Consider the following 17,627-nt stretch of genomic DNA (forward strand, 5'->3'; position numbering starts at 1 on the left):
ACACAAATGATTGTTTATTCTAGCAGTGAGTGTGTATGTCTGTTTCAAACAACTACTGAAAAATGATGTGTATATGTATTTTTTTTAATTCAACATCATTATATTTTTATCAAAGATAAACAAGTGAACACAAGTGAATACATTAAGACAAGGGTCAGCTACATATATTGAAAATTGAAGGTAGATTTTAACTAAAAGTTTGAACTAAGTTCTTGGTGCAAGATAATTTTTTCATAAATGCCACGTTTTACATAATGTTACTTTATACAAAAACGCTGTAAAAAAAACTGTTGTAACCTCCGTTCCCCGAGTGAAGGAACGAGAAGTTGTGTCGAATGAAGTGACACAAGGGGTCTTCCTGGGACGCCAAACGTACCTCTGAACCTGAGAAAAGGCCAATGTGAAGTTGGCAGACAGAATTTGCATGCCTCTCCCAGGACATACGGGTATAAAGGGAAGCGGGGCAGCGAGTGCCAGTCAGGATTTTGCACTGAGGAGCCGAAAATAAGGTACGGCCGTTTACATTGGTAGGTCTAGTGCTGTGGCAGGAGGAACACAACGTCTCGTTCCTTCCCTCGGGGAACAGAGGTTACAACAGTAACCACGACGTTCCCCTTCTGTCACTCACTCGACGTTGTGTCGAATGAAGTGACACAAGGGGTCTCATCTAAAAACGCCACGCACTGACTGTGTTATTGTGAACTTTCGAGACAGGTGCAATCAGGCTACTGCGTGCTAGAGGCAACTGTGTCAGCTGCACGTAGCCCTACTAAACGCCCCCAAAGAGATGCCACATACAGACATTAGGTTCCACGCACCCCTGAATGGGGGGAACAGGTCCTACACGACTAACATGGGAGCAAGCCCGGCAGCCGTGGCCTTCTCTCTCACTATGTTACTCACATAGGACGTGTGGCGTCGGGGAAGGCGGTCTTTCCTGGTCCTATTCTTTCAGGGGGAAAAGACCCTGCAGAGGCCACATCCTGCCCAGTCTAGGGGGAGGTAACATGTGGCAAATCCACCACAAGTGTTGTGAAGCCATATGTGGAAAATGGCACGGTGGTAGGTCCAGCCTATTGAGGGGGGACTCTACAGCACGGCGACCGGGACAGCGGGGATGCCCAAGGGAAACACGGGTCCGCCGACAGGGGGACTGTACTGCGGAAAATACATCACAGGGAGTTTGCCTGAGAAGGGAACTAAGCCTGTGGAGCCGACCCCAGTACAGAGCACCTGTGACTTGTAGTGGGTCTGGCCGCGAATTGCTCCATTAAATTCGCCAGCCAGAAGGCTAGGGAGGAGAATATCCAGGGAGCGACACTTAGTGGCTAACCTGGTTGGTTGTGCCACGTTACCGAGTTCTACCGGCTTGGACCTGACAAAACACGGGACGAGACCGACTCAAACCTGAGATTGTAAAATCTGGCAAAGGTATTGGGTGTTGCCCAGCCTGCTGCTCTGCAGATATCTGCTAAGGAGGTGCCATGGGTCAGTGCCCACGAGGATGCCACACTTCTCGTAGAGTGTGCTCAAACCCGCAAGGGGGCAGGCACGGCCTGTGTGTGATAAGCTAAGGAAATAGCATCAATGACCCAGAGAGCTAACCTCTGTTTGGAGACGGCATTCCCTTTCCGCCGTCCGACAAAGGAGACAAAGAGCTGCTCAGAACATCTAGAGCTCTGCGTGCAGTCCAAATAGATACGCAAAGCACGTACCAGACACAGCAACAAGAAGGCTGGGTCTGCCTCCTCCCGGGGCAGCTTGCTTGCAGGTTCACGACCTGGTCCCTGAAGGGGGTCATAGGAACCTTGGGCACGTAGCCTGGTCGAGGCCTCAGGATAACTTAGTGGAGGGAGCTCTGGCTTGGTCGATCGTTTCTACGACTGTAGGTGGTAGATCCACTAGAATTCCGCATCCCACAGGGGCCAGACGTGGAGGTTCCAGAGGTCTGGTTGTGGGTGCCAGAGGGTGCCCCGTCCCTGAGAAAGAAGGTCCTTCCTCAGGGGAATTTTCCAGGAAGGTGCTGTCGCGAGGAGCATAAGATCTGAGAACCAGGTCCGGGTGGGCCAGTAAGGGGCCACCAGGATGACTTGTTCCTCGTCCTCCCTGATCTTGCACAGCACCAGTGCAAGAAGGCTCATTGGCGGAAATGCATACTTGCGCAGCCCCCGGGGCCAGCTGTGTGCCAGCACGACTGTACCAAGAGGAGCTCCTGTCAGGGAGTAGGCAGTGGGAGTTGTCCTGGTAAGCAAAGAGATCTATCTGTGCCATGCCGAATTGGTCCCAGATCAGCTGGACCACCTGGGGGTGGGGCCTTCACTCTCCACTGGGCGAAATCTGCCACTACATCGCATCTGCCGTCGTGTTGTGGTTGCCAGGGATGTGAGTGGCACGCAGCGACCTGAGTCCTGAGGCGATTTATGTACACTACAGTCGTGGTGCTGTCTGAGCGGATCAAGACGTGCTTGCCCCGGATTAGTGGGAGAAACCTCCGTAGGGCAAGATATACAGCCAGCAACTCTAGGCAGTTGATGTTCCAATGCAGCCGGGATCCTGTCCAGGGGCCAGCGACAGCATGCCCATTGCACACGGGGCTCCAACCCTGTTGAGAGGTGTCTGTGGTGACAACGACATGTCTGGACACCTGATGCAAGAGGACTCCAGTCCGCAGGAAGCAGAGATCTGTCCAAGGGTTGAAAGTCTGACAGCAAGAAGGGGTGATTGTCACACGGTATTTGCCGTGGCACCATGCCCATCTCGAGACTCAAGCGGTCTCATTTGCATCAACCCGAGTGGTGCGGCTGTGGCTGAGGATGCCATATGCCCCAGAAGCAGGAGGCATAGAGGAACCGCTGTGCCGGGCTCAAAGGGAGCGAGGCACCTGAGCACTGACTGAGCGTGCTCGTTGGTGAGGTGCACTGTCATTGAGACTGAGTCTAACTCCATGCCGAGAAAAGAGATGCTCTGTACCGGGGCTCAAGGGAGAATGCCGGCTGGCCGCGAGGCGAGCCGCACTCATCCCGAGCTCGGACGGAAGCGTGCGTGCCTTGGGGCGGGTGGTTTGTGGGGATTTAGCCCGTTGTCATCCCCAAATTGCATTCATTGCCAGCTGGGTCATCCTCAATCCTGTGGGAAGACGGAACGCAAGGGGGGCAGCTGAAGTGGCTTTCTCCCGTGAGAAAAGAAAGCTGCGACCACAATGTTGCCATGGCTATATTCTCGCACTGAGAACATGAACCATACATAAAACGCTGTCTGCGTGTGATCACAGCCTAGGCATGCAAGGCAGCTTTTATGAACGTCAGAAGTGGAGAGAACTATAAGAACTACACAGAGGCGGAAAGACATCTTTGAAAAGGACGTTCAACGCCTGCTGTGTATTGCTCTTTTATGAGTGGGAACGCAAACTCTTTTAGAGGAAATAAACTCTTTTTAGGAGGAGAAACACTCTTTCAGGCAATGAAAGCGCTGTCAAAGTGCCCAGGGGCATGGACTGCACAGAGTGCAGAGAGAGAGAACGCCAGCTGGAAATGCGCCATAGATACAACAACAGTGCTTCTTGCCAACAGAGGTGAGTGGAACATTGGTGAACTTAAGCTTGCTGTTGCACAACCGTTCGGCTCCGAAGAAAAAATTCTGACTGGCACTCGCTGCCCCGCTTCCCTTTATTCCCGTATGTCCGGGGCAAATTCTGTCTGCCAACTTGACATTGGCCTTCATAGGTATGTTTGGCATCCCAGGAAGTCCCCTTGTGTCACTTCATTCGACACAACATCGAGTGATGGATTTTATATTTTCGTATGTTAGTTTTCCATTTTTTTTTTTTTTTTGGGTTCATTAATTGTTTTGAGTTTTATATTTGTTTAACTATTTGTATTTTACTGAAAACCCTTTAACAGTTTTTTAATGGCAGGTTTTGTATTATAATAACTTATCCCTTATAGTGCGACAACAAGCCCCACTTGCAATTTTTTTTAACTAAGAGTATCCAAACAAGGGTGAAATAAATAATCCATGATTATAAACCACAGTAATTAATTACATAAAAACTGTTTTCTAGCTATATATATTTCTGATGATCCAATAATAAAACAAGGCAACACTGAGGGGACGTCCTCACTTTGTTCTGCCAGTGACTTTGAGAGAGAAAGACCATTAAAATGACTGGCAGGTGTCTCTAATTAAAAGACTCTGGGCCTCTGTACTCTGTGCACAATAACATGATATTTCCTATGGAAACCAAAGAAGCTCTTTATTCTGACAACATCTGTTAAGAGCCTGAATGGTGCTTGAAAGAACTATACACCATAACAAATAGAGTAGATTATGACCGGTTTGCCTGTGACTTCAAGTAAAAAATTATTCTATAGAATATATATTAACATTATATATAGCAGCAGTTGTTAACATGCATATATATATAGATTTTTTTTTTTTTCAGATTAACATAACAAACAAACATTATGCACACCATAAAAACTGAATAGCAGCATGCCAGTACTAACACTGAAAAGACACAATGTCAATCAATACAACAAACAGGGTCAAAAGTCAAACATGTATGTATGATGGTAAAGACCACCTGGTATCATAGAATTACATTACTACCTATGCTACTGCAAAATGATTTTTATGCTTTTGTATGTATATTGTCAGTTTCCTGGTGAAATGAACACTAGAGGCGCTACAACAACAACAACTTCTGCTTTCTCACAAATCCAAGTAAAATGGCATATCATCAGTTCATAAGCTCTTACTTTTGCCCTGTTCCTCACAATGCTCAAAACACTTACTGATTTCTTAGTGCATGACTTGTTGGAGATACATTTTACCTTTGCATTACCAACTACATTTACAAACTAAACCTCGTCTGTTTAGATAAAAAATGTAACTTGCTTTTAGTACCACACAGTGAATATTTCACCTGCAGTCCCGCAATTTTTATGAGATCAGGATTTAGCTCAGTAAAACACTTCTATTATTCAAACATGTCTTTGTTGTCTCTCCTGTTTTAGACCCTGTGCAGGGGTCTAATTGTAAATAAAGTGATTGCTTCTCAATATAAACACATTATTACAATGATGCTGTCCTTTTCTCTTTGTATAATTCTTGCTCTCATTTTCTTCTTTTCTCTCTCCCTGCTCATACATGATCGCAATCACTCTTTATATGCTGTGTGTATAATTATTGTTAGGGGAGGGCGGTATGACCAAAATGTTCACAGTATGACACAGTATCACAGTATGAGTAATTTTACATCACAGTAAAGGAATATATTACTATTAGCTATTTTTGCAGGAAATGCAATGAGAAAAAATTATATTGAAAGTTCAGCTCAAATGACATTTGTGGCATAATGTTAATTACCACAAAAAAAAAAAAAAAAATCTTTAAAAAAGCAAAGTCACTCACAATGGAAGTCAATGAGGTCAAACCATCAATTTTAAAATACTCACTGTATCTAAAACCCTAAAAAGACTGTAAAAATGTTGATTGAAACAAATTTACAGCTCAATTAATACACACATTTTAATGAAATAATTAACATAAGTGCTTTTATAGTGTTATAAGCTTCACATTTCTGCCTTTAAACCCTCTAAGAATTGCCCCATTCACTTCCATTGTAAAGGCTGATTTATACTTCTGAGTCAAACCTACAGCGTATAGGCTCCACGTAGTTTCCAACGTGTTGGTTTGCATTTATAGTTCTTGCATTGGTGTGTCTGCGTCGTTCTGTGAGTATACAGCAAAACTAAACCAAAACTAAATGTTTCAGAAATAAACAAATCCAATGCAAGCAATGTAATTTATGGATTAAAAAGTATTTATTACATTATTGTAGCACCAGAAATGAGTTTCAAGTATGTGAACATGTTAGGTAGCCTACATATTATTTATTATACATGTTGCCTGCATTGCAGAAATAATATAAATGAGGAAATTGTATGCATGCTCTTGAGTCGCTTAAATAATAATACTTAAATATTTTGGCATACTTTTTGACGTTCTGGGCTTAAAGGGCACCTATTATGGAATTTTGAAAATTACCTTTCATGTAGTATGTAACATAGATTTAAGTGAACAAAAACATCCTGCAAAGTTTTATATATGAAAGTTCACCGTAAAAAAAGTTATTGTCTCTCAAAAGTAGGAGTCGACTCTGAGTCAATGTAATGAATCCTTTTTCCAATGAGTCATTTTCCTTTTCGTTGTGACGTTGTGTTCTGAAGTGCATATCAAAAGCGACCTTTTTTTCACTGCCCAGGGACGAGCATGTGAAGAATCAGTGGCTAGAGTTTATATTTACAACTATACCACACAAGTATAGCCCGAACCTTGTGCTGTCTTCGCGTCATTTTAATGACGATTGCTTTACGAACATGAATGCTTTCAAGTGTGGATTCGCGAGCCGGTTGATACTGAAGGAAGGTTCAGTACCAAGTTTATTTGGATCAGCTTCCTCCTCCGAATTACAACCTGAAAGTATTATTAATAATTGTTGCTTTTATGTGTTTTTTAGCATGCTTAATAAGTATTTGTGTGTGTTGTGAAAGTTACGCTCAGCGCAGCTTCTAGGTCACCAATGTCAATTTTTTTTAAATATGTGAAATGTTTGTCGATGTTATTGGAGTTGTCATAAAGAATAGAGCAATAACTTGTAGTAATGCAGTGCTTTACCAATATGTTTATGCGTTGGGCTAACGCAAACAATAACTGATTGGGTGTTTACCACCGAACATTGGGCTATGATCGCTAACATAATTCAACTCAAATTCCTTCTCTGATTTTGATTTTTTTACTACAAAGTGGTGATGGGTGTTCCATTTCCGACAATCTCTGCACAGAGTATACCAATCACAACTGACTGGGTCATCTGACCAATCACCGCAGATTAGCGTCACGCAAAGGAGGGGTTTGGAAAAATGAGTCGTTGAACGAATCATTTGGGAGTCGGTGAGCAAATCAGGAAAACATAAATGCATATTATAAGACAACAAAAGTGTTTTTTGTCATTGCATGCATGTAAAACTGTTGTTGGGGACTCCCAAAACAATATTAGGAACATTTTAAATGCCATAATAGGTGCCCTTTAATAAAGAAATAATCTAATTAATTAATAACTACTCACCAGAATAACACAAAATCTGTGTAGTTTTAAAGACTTTACAATGCACATAGACAATATAACCAACTCTTACAATGTGCCTTTTAATTTGCTGACAAATTAGAAGTTATCTGTTTCCATAACTTTTTTCTCCCCTTTTTCTCCCCAATTTGGAATGCTCAATTTCCAATGCGCTCTAAGTCCTCGTGGTTGCGTAGTGACTCGCCTCTATCCGGGTGAAAGAGGACGAATCTCAGTTGTCTCCGCGTCTGAGACCATCAATCCGCACATCTTATCAGGTGGTTTGTTGAGCGCGTTACCGCGGAGACAGTGCGTGTGGAGGCTTCACGCTATTCTCCGCAGCATCCACACAAAACCCACCACGCACCCCACCAAGAACCACATTATAGCGATCACATGGAGGTTACCCCATGTGGCTCTAAGCTCCCTAGCAACCGGGCCAATTTGGTTTCTTAGGAGACCTGGCTGGAATCACTCAGCACACCCTGGATTGGGGGGTGTTCGCTGTCCTTTTCTGCACAGCCCAGCGCTGTTTTCTGGTCCGTTCTGCATAACGTGGCAGATCGTTTTAGCTTATCGCGGCACATTCTGCATATTTCGCGGCTGAACCACCGGCCCGCTCGGTTCTCCCGATGGCAAGTCCGCCCCTGATCAACCCCAAAGTGCGTCGACCCACTGGGAAAATGCCCGGTATTCCAGATTACCAGTCCAGCCCTGATCACAGTTGTGGTCTGCGTCCATGAGGTGCATGCCAGGCTATGGTGTAGGCTATGCCGTAACTGCCATAGCTACCCATAGCCTATGCCGTAGAAGTATAAATCGGCTTTAAGTGTAACCTCGATTTTTACTTTTTCTTTTATGCAAATAAAAATAATATAATTATCGAAATTATATTTTGTGCTAATCAATATTATGCCACAATTACTGTTGATTAACCTTATCTTTTATGGAACCTGGAATATTCCTTTAATATATTCACTAACTATGCGGTAATGCATATTATTTGGGATAATCCAGTGGATTAAATGCTCTACAAATGAAAAGTACTCCATCTCATTTACTTTGTAATTATTTTTATGTGAAACTTGAGTGAAAGATGAGTTTATTAATAAAAAAGGAACAATATGTCAGCCATCATTGCAAAAACAGCATCACATTGTAACACTTAAGAGTCAAATTGTAAAAAAGTTCTAAAATAGATAGTTCTGACTCTAAAAGTATTTTTGAATGAGCTACATTTGATTAATTTGTATGACCAGGGTTAATCTCACAACTCTGGCCACACATTTGTTGTTCAGATGTTAATTCAACTTATGTGACAAGTTGATGGCTAGTTGCGATGTTGCTTGGCAACCTTTAACAACTTGTTTAGGACACATCCTTCACTATATTTTCACTTAACTCTTTTTTTTTTCCTCGCTTGTTTTAATAACGTAAAACATTCCTGCCCACTGATAGCCGCATGGATATACCGATCGGTGTAACAAAACTTTCTCCGGCTGACACACGGCATATACCATCATACCGCCCAACCCTAATTATTATCCCTGCTTTGAGTGGAGTTATGCATGTGAACATCAACAAACATACAGAAAAATGTATGCCTTGTCAGAATGAGCCCCTAACTATAAGGCATGAGGTGAGGTGGATGGCAGGACCCCATCAGTCCACCTCATGTCCCATTCGACCCTTCTACAGGCAGTAACTGTGTTGTGCCAGAGGCGTTGGACATTTCGGACGGGTGCGCCAGGTAGTCAGGCGAGTCGATGGCTTGGCCGTTCTCCTGCAGGGGCCACATTTCCTGCCATGTAAATGAAGGCAAATGCGCTGGATGACTGCTGAGGAGGGGTCTTCGCTGCCTGTAGTTGGACCACACCTGCAGCAGTGTCTCTTTAAAGGGCCGTGTGGTGAGAGTGTACAAAATGGGGTTCAAAGCACTGTTGATTGGCAGAATGAAGATGACGACCCATGAACTGATGGTTCCTGCAGAGGTGTCATTTGACAATCCAAAGAAAAAAGAAAAAAGAGAGATCTCATCAATGTCTTATTAGTTTCTCCTAGACTGCTTTAAAACAAGGGTATAGCCAGGAAATTACTTTTGAGTGGGCCTCAATAAAAATTAATGGACCAAGTTTTCGCCAAATTTTCCTTAAAGGGCACCTATTATGGAATTTTGAAAATTACCTTTCATGTAGTGTGTAACATAGATTTAAGTGAACAAAAACATCCTGCAAAGTTTTATATATGAAAGTTCACCGTAAAAAAAGATATTGTCTCTCAAAAGTAGGAGTCGACTCTGAGTCAATGTAATGAATCGTTTTTCCAATGAGTCATTTTCCTTTTCGTTGTGACGTCAAGACGAAAAATTATCAAATTGTCCGCACCCACTCGTTGCGCGCGCAGACACCAGGGAAAACTTGAAAACATCATGTCGACAACAAGACACTGTGTTCTGAAGTGCATATCAAAAGCGACCTTTTTTTCACTGCCCAGGGACGAGCATGTGAAGAATCAGTGGCTAGAGTTTATATTTACAACTATACCACACAAGTATAGCCCAAACCTTGTGCTGTGTTTGTCATTTTAATGACGCTTTACGAACATGAATGCTTTCAAGTGTGGATTCGCGAGCGGTTGATACTGAAGGAAGGTTCAGTACCAAGTTTATTTGGATCAGCTTCCTCCTCCGAATCACAACCTGTAAGTATTATTAATAATTGTTGCTTTTATGTGTTTTTTAGCATGCTTAATAAGTATTTGTGTGTGTTGTGTAAGTTATGCTCAGCGCAGCTTCTAGGTCTCCAATGTCAATTTTTTTTAAATATGTGAAATGTTTGTCGATGTTATTGGAGTTGTCATAAAGAATAGAGCAATAACTTGTAGTAATGCAGTGCTTTATCAATATGTTTATGTGTTGGGCTAACGCAAACAATAACTGATTGGGTGTTTACCACCGAACATTGGGCTATGATCGCTAACATAATTCAACTCAAATTCCTTCTCTGATTTTGATTTTTTTACTACAAACCGGTGAAGGGCGTTCCATTTCCGACAATCTCTGCAATCTCTGAGTATACCAATCACAACTGACTGGGTCATCTGACCAATCACCGAAGATTAGCGTCACGCAAAGGAGGGGTTTGGAAAAATGAGTCGTTGAACGAATCATTTGGGAGTCGGTGAGCAAATCAGGAAAACATAAATGCATATTATAAGACAACAAAAGTGTTTTTTGTCATTGCATGCATGTAAAACTGTTGTTGGGGACTCCCAAAACAATATTAGGAACATTTTAAATGCCATAATAAGTGCCCTTTAACAACAACTGAAGCGGCGTGCTCAAAAAGTTCTTTCATACTTTAAGAAATCAGAATTTATTCATTTTTAAACTAATTTATAAATATATATTTGAAGTCAAAGACTAATCTCTAATATTCTGGGTGGGTCTGGGTCTAATTTGGATCTAAATTAGGCTACGCCATTGCTTTAAAATAAAGCTACAACAGGATTTCTCTCAATCTAGGTCTGTTAGTTTGACTTTGCAAAAATTGGACAGGTACAAGATCAGTTGGACAAAAGCATTTACATGATATTTAAAAAAGTCAAATTATTGTTATAGGCTGACTGAAATCACACAATCATTCATGCGATTATCTAATCAGCCAATCGTGTGGCAACAGTGCAGTGCATAAAATCATGCAGATACAGGTCAGGAGCTTAAGTTAATATATATAAATAACATTTTATTTAAATAAATAAAAAAATAAAAATATTTTCCATGGAATTCTATTGAACACAATACAGAATTTAAGATGTGCTGGAAATGACACTGTGGTGGGAATTTTCATGAATAATAATAATAATAAAATAAATAAAAAACACAAAAATGACACAAATCACATTTGGTGCATGTATATACACTGTTGGACAAATTTTAGTAGACAAATAAAAAGACAAATAGTGAGAGTGTGAACAAATGTTTAATCCACAGTTCTAAAATAGCCAGAAGTTGAAGAAACACCTTACATAGGCTATCTGAATGAATTGTTGCACTCGAATGAATCAGAGTTTCCAACGCTACTTAACTTGGTCTCTCTCTAATAACTTATGAGAAAAAGAGAATAAATTATATGATATATGCTATCCACATAAATGTATACATCTCTATCCTCTATGTCAACAATTGTCTTATTTGGGTCTTTTTCTATATTTCTCTATATTCAAATGTATTTCATATGAGTCTATTTACAAAGAAAATTTGTTAGAAACATCTGAGATCAAATTGATAATTGAAAGATAACTAAGGACTCCATTATGTTTCCTGAGACATGAAAGAGCAACAATATTTTCTTCTGGGAAGTGGGCAGGGAGTGACAAGTCATGAGGAGCAAACTATGGATTTGTGGATAAAATCTCATGTCACTTTTTGCTAATGATTGAAAAGTAATTTGGACAAGACAGGCCCACTTTTAAAATGCCTATTAATTATCATTGGAAACATCATTATAAAAAGGGAGGATAGGAACAAAAACATACAGCATGTTTGCACTATAATCATTCTGTTAAATTTACCAGAAGCAAAAGGTAATAACTTGGGCCAGCAAACTGCATAGAGGCACAAATGTGTCCAGCCATTGTTAAATATTATGCAGATGGAAAGACAATTCAATGTTTTTGTCCACGGAACATCCTGAAATTCTAGCCACAATTCTTAAGGTTAAGCGAGCCTTTCAAAGTATTGCATGCACAATTGCCTTGTTTAGATGTCTTCAACTTTTGCAATATTTGTAGACACTCAAGCGGAATAAAATAGAATGATGCCACAATTGTACTGCTTTAGCTCATAAGATTCATCCTTGAAGAAACTGATGGCCCTTTAGACTTTAAACGGTCCCCATTAGATACCTACCAGGAATTTCCACCTCCATAAGTGATAGAATCTTGAGGATGAAAATGGGAATCCAGCACAGCGAGTCAGTGATCACAATGGAGAAGAAGCGTTTGGCAATCGTCACCTCTTTCTTAATATGGTTGCTGTATTTGGTCGTCTGCGTCCCTGTTCTCTGGATATTGTAAAACATGCTTCCATAAGATAGTATGATGATGAGAAAAGCCACCAGATTCAGGCCTATTTGGAAAAAGGATATGTTTTGACATTACAGTGGAAAATAAGGTTATTATAAGAAGGATGACCTTGATCTGAATATAAACACCAGCACAATCTTTCAAAAAATAACTTTGCATAGGTGTTGAATTGGGCTCGAGAAAAGGACAATGCACTGTAAAGACATTTCAAGACAAGAAATATTAAGTTATTGTTTAGATAATTAGATGCACTGGACTGGACATTTTCTCAATGCTCTCTCAATATTGTTAGGGTTTGAAATATCCCCTCACCAATCATAATGGTTTATTTCATTTTGAAACATATTTTTATATGATAATATATTACAATTACTTTACTTACTATTTTTCTCACACAGTACAGGTCTTTAAACAGGACCTACAGGATTGATTGTTTGATTGATTGATTGATTGTACAAGGGTCCCACGCAAGTAAATAAAATATTTTGCTGTCCTAAGCATCAAAAAGTTTGAAAACCCCTGGTCTAGTAGAACAACTTTTCAACACAATTATAGGGTTTTCACTTACCAAGAAAGATGACAATGGAGTAAATATGTGCACCAAGAGTCTCTGGCTGCTCTGAGTGCAAAGGGAAACACACGCCATTGGTTCCATAGAAGTTTCGGAACACACCTTTAAAGACCAGAGGCAGGAAAGCAATGATGAAGCCCAATATCCAGATGACCACCAAAATAGTAACGGTACGTCTGCGGCCTGGGGTCAGGTAGCGGAACGGGTAGACAATACAAATGTATTTCTCCAGGGTGAGGTAGGTGAGGAGCAGCACTGACACCTCGGTGGAGAGCATGGCTAGAGATCCAATAACCTGACATGACACACTGTCCATCCAGGCTTGTGCGTGGCGGTTATACTCGCCCCGGAACTTGAGGTCATACGCTCCAATCATGAAGAGGTAGACGCCCATCAGACCATCTGCACCTATGCAGTAAAGGAGATTGTAAGATAGAGAAATTAAGATAACCTGGTCTCACAGATTTAAGTTACTTTACATAAATATTTGCAAAATGATTGGCTTACATGGCTTGTTGTACATATAACAGCACTTTCCCAGTAAAATAAACACTAGATGCACTAATACAACAATGGCTTTTATTCCCTATCACACAAATCATGACTAAAATGGCAGATTATCAGTTCATAAACACTTCCTTTTGCCCTATTCCTACACAATCTTATTTTGTGACATCTAAACACTTTTATAATGGCTTGCTTGTGCATGGCTTGTAAGGCGATTTTAAAGTCCACACGTTAGCTGAAAGTGTCACAGAAGCACCACAAAATGATTCAGCAACAGCGTTTATCATGTCACATTTTCTTTTCATGACACTATCGGTTAGGTTTAGTTTTAATGTTTAGGTTTAAAACTCCAAAGAGCATTAGCCTTAAAATCCTCATCTGTTTAGGAGAAAGTTTCACTGGTTGTAGCACCACATATGGACATTTCACCTCAGAACTGCCCTGATACGTGGTATGAACAATGTAATATTTTGCAATGTATTATTCATTAGATCATGCTGAATAAATATAACATGTTCCTAAAGAGGCAAGCAATTGGTTGAGTCACTATTGCTATGTTTGTCTGGTCAGGATGCATCAAACAAACAAAGCATTATTTTGAAAGCACCACAGAGCCTAAGTGTTTACAATTTTTATGCAAAATCAACCTACTTAGAGTTGTCTCTTTATATCAGGCTGGGATTGGTGATGGAAGTGTTGTAATATTGAAATAAATAAATAAAATACAAACATCACTTTTAACATTGCTTTCTATACGTATTGTCAAGGATGTTAAGTCAGAACCAGGCCCAGGCAATGTATGAAAACTGATAGAAGGATGAAAATCAAAATGCCAGTCTGCCATTTTCCATGTCTGACCCATTTCCCTCCTGCTGGTGCCTTAAATTGAGTTAGGACAGCATTTCTCACCCACAGATTCTTAAGCTAGGAAACTTACCATGACGGGCTGACACTGTGAAAGGAAACAATCCTGAGCAATTCAGCCAAAATCAGCTACTGGGAGATGATGCAGCTGTTAGTAAATGGCATAGCAAGAACATGACCAAACAATGTCAGAGGCAGACAGTGGGCCAATAATGATGTCAAAAGTGCCTGTTTATATATCCACCACAGTGGGGTGTGTTGCATTGAGGTTGGCCAATTTAACGGGATCTGTTCAATAGCAACAAACTGTGCAAATATACCATGATCAAAAGTGCAGACCTTGTGTTCGGGAAACCTGTCGGAAAAAAATCCTTACTTTTGCAAGTCCATTTGATCCATGGTATTGGGGTTCCGACTATTGGGAACTTTTTTTATTTTATTTTGTGGTACCGGAAACGATCTATTCAACCTGCACAGTCTTGGGCTTTGAGAGAGAGAGAGAGAGAGAGAGAGAGAGAGAGAGAGAGAGAACTGCACTGTAAAAGGGACTATTTTATATAGACAAACAAAATGTAGTGCTGTTTTTATTTTGATCTGGGGCAGAACTACGTTTTTCAAATCTGTTATTTTGGTCTTCACTTGTCATTATTGAGCAGAACAGTAGGGTTCCAAAAGCAAAGACAGCCTTTTTGATCCCCTTTGAGAAATAGATTTTTAGGGATAATGTAAAAACCTTTCAAGACAGGCCTACATTGAGCTCTGGTGGTGTTAACCAATGCTATATCTGTATCTGTTGTATTCTGCTATATGTGCTACTGATTTCACCTTCATTAAAAAACTAATTCATGTTAAGGCCTCATCCACTATAATCCTGTGGTAATGGAAAGTGTTTTTAGAATGCAAATTATTTTCTTTTGTAGAAGAAAATGCCATTTTAGTGTGGATGAGAGGCTTAAACGTAGCAAACTGTATCTGTTTTCAAATGAAAACATATTAGTGAGAATCATGGCAAAAACGCTCAGCAGTGACCGCCCACTTTTATAAAATATTGCAAAATTATATAGTAAAACTCTCTGCACTTTTCAACTATTTCACAAGTATATATTTAAACTTAAAATGTCTTGTTTAATACTAATAAAAATAATAAATAACTATCATTAGTCAATAGTTTTTGTTTTATGATTCAATGACATCATTCACAACGCTTCATGGGATGAGCGGTTAATTCATCAAGAATTTAAGTACAGTCTTGTCCCTCTGTCTTTCCTGATTTTCATCATTTTTGTTCTTGGCTCATAAATCTTTATTGAAGATTTAAAAAAATCTGCCTTTTTTATTAAGGACAGCCTTTACAAGTGTAACTTGTAACATTCCATGCTGCAGGGAAACAGATAGATGATAGAGCTTCTTAGTGTGTCTATATCATGTTTACATTTACAATAATTTAGCAGATGCTTCCATCCAAAGCGTCAGACAAATTAGTAATTATTTACAACATTATTTATCTACAACATTAGCGATTCCTCCTACGGTGACAGTAACATGAGACTGTCAAATCACTATGAATCTTGATTATCCATTTTCATTTATGATGGTGCTAACATAAGCAGCTCCTAAAGCTTGATTTAAAAGATTAGCATGCATGCTAACTCAGTGAGAAAGCCAGAATGTCCTGTTAATGTACACAAAGCACTTTTAAATAATTTTCATGACAAGCTAAACAATATTTTGAAGAATGCCAGAGATAAAAGTTTGTAGTAGACTAATGTTGTGTGAAATTGCTTTTAATTTATTTTCTGTAGTGTTTTATATATTTTTTTTACTTTGTCTTTTCAATGACAGCATACACTTGAACTGGCATGGACTCCACAAGTTTGTGCAAAACCTAATGAGCCATGTTATCATCTGATTATTACATATTTGATTATTTCTGATTATTTTCTGGTTTAAATGAAAAAAATCCAGAGGTGAATACCATCACTGAATAAATGTGTTCTTGTGAAAACAACATGTGGTTTAAATCTGCTGCAAAGAAATGGCAGTCTTACAGCATAATGAGATGATGCACATAGCGTGGAGCTTGTTCTCTGAGCGGATGTAGGAACGCATGCAGATCACAAAGATGTTGCCGAAGCAAGTTGTTGCCGAGACAACCCAGACGAAGACACGCAGCACGATGTTGGCCAATAGGTCCTCGAAAGATGAGATGCCATCAGTGTTGGGCTTGCAACTGCGGACATGAGGCGCATAACCACAGTACTGGAACTTTTTAAAGTAGCTGAGGAGAAAAAAGACATGTAGAATGTAACCAGATCACTGTCTGTTCATTATTAATCATTTTAATGAGTATGTTGATTAGTTACCGGGCCCTATTTTAAGAGCGCTAGCATTAAGCGCAGTGCTGTGCCAAAAGTCTTAGTTGCAAAGTCAGTGGGAATGGCCATTAATTTGTTATATATTTACGTGTAAGCATGCACTAAGTCTAGGTGGAAGTAGGTTTGGCAAAATCGCCCATGCAATGCAAAAATGGGCTGGATTAAGTGCAATTGAATTCTGAGGATCTTCTCTGGGATTTCCACCATCTGCGTCCTATTATATAGTCCATTCCCTCAAGCACTCAAACATGAATTTTTTTTTTTTTTTTTTTAAAACAACTATTTTATTTGTCAAAAATTGTCACACAAGTTTAAACAACATTTCCATTTTCCATTACAACTGAATAAAAATAAAATAAAAATGTACAACTAATAATACAAAATAATAATAATAATAATAATAATAATAATAATAATAATAATAATATATAATAATATATATATATATATAATAAATAAATAAATAAACATACAGCAATAACATAGGTTACTTGTCTATATACTCTCAATGTCCATCAATTCCACGAAGGAGTCACCATCTAGACTCTCCAAAAAGTTATAAAACACTTTCCAAATGGACCAAAAGGTATCTGGTTTGTTTTTCAAAAAGTAGGTAATCTTTTCTAAGGCAAGGTGTGAGGTCATCCACTTTATCCATTGAGACACGCCGGGACTTTCTTCTTTTTTCCAAGTATATACTATTACACGCTTAGCCACTAGCAAACAGAGAATTAACTATAATATTTCATGTTTGGTGATTTTAAAATTCAGAGGACAAACATGCAATATACACAGCTTTGGATCAAGAGGAATTGCTTTACTAATGATTTGGCTTATAATAGTCAGTATTTTAACCCAAAAGCAATTAACTTTAGTGCATTCTCACATACAGTGGAATAAAGTTCCCTTTTCTTGTTTACATTTGTAGCACATTTGAGGAATATTCGGGTTGAAGTGATGTAACTTAACTGGAGTGATATATTGTCTACTCTACCATTTACACTGAAGTAGTCTCAAATGGGTGTTCATTGTCTGAGTCTGGGCTTTCAAGCATGCCATTTGCCACTCTTCCTCTGTTATATCAGTCTGCAGGTCAGAC

General features: G+C 39.8%; 1 protein-coding gene across 1 annotated transcript in view; it reads right to left on the reverse strand.

Moving 5' to 3' along the window:
• Positions 1-8,798: 8,798 nt before the first annotated feature.
• Positions 8,799-17,627, reverse strand: part of rxfp1 (relaxin family peptide receptor 1) — a 107,189-nt gene continuing 98,360 nt past the window's right edge. The window contains exons 15-18 of the mRNA XM_052154490.1: positions 16,202-16,431; positions 12,780-13,190; positions 12,036-12,254; positions 8,799-9,109 (exon numbers count right to left, since the gene is read on the reverse strand). Of these exons, the coding sequence (XP_052010450.1) occupies positions 8,799-9,109; positions 12,036-12,254; positions 12,780-13,190; positions 16,202-16,431 (1,171 nt within the window). The remainder of the gene's footprint in view (positions 9,110-12,035; positions 12,255-12,779; positions 13,191-16,201; positions 16,432-17,627) is intronic.

The sequence above is a fragment of the Xyrauchen texanus genome, chromosome 23, assembly GCF_025860055.1.
Source record: "Xyrauchen texanus isolate HMW12.3.18 chromosome 23, RBS_HiC_50CHRs, whole genome shotgun sequence".
Lineage (NCBI taxonomy): Eukaryota > Metazoa > Chordata > Actinopteri > Cypriniformes > Catostomidae > Xyrauchen > Xyrauchen texanus.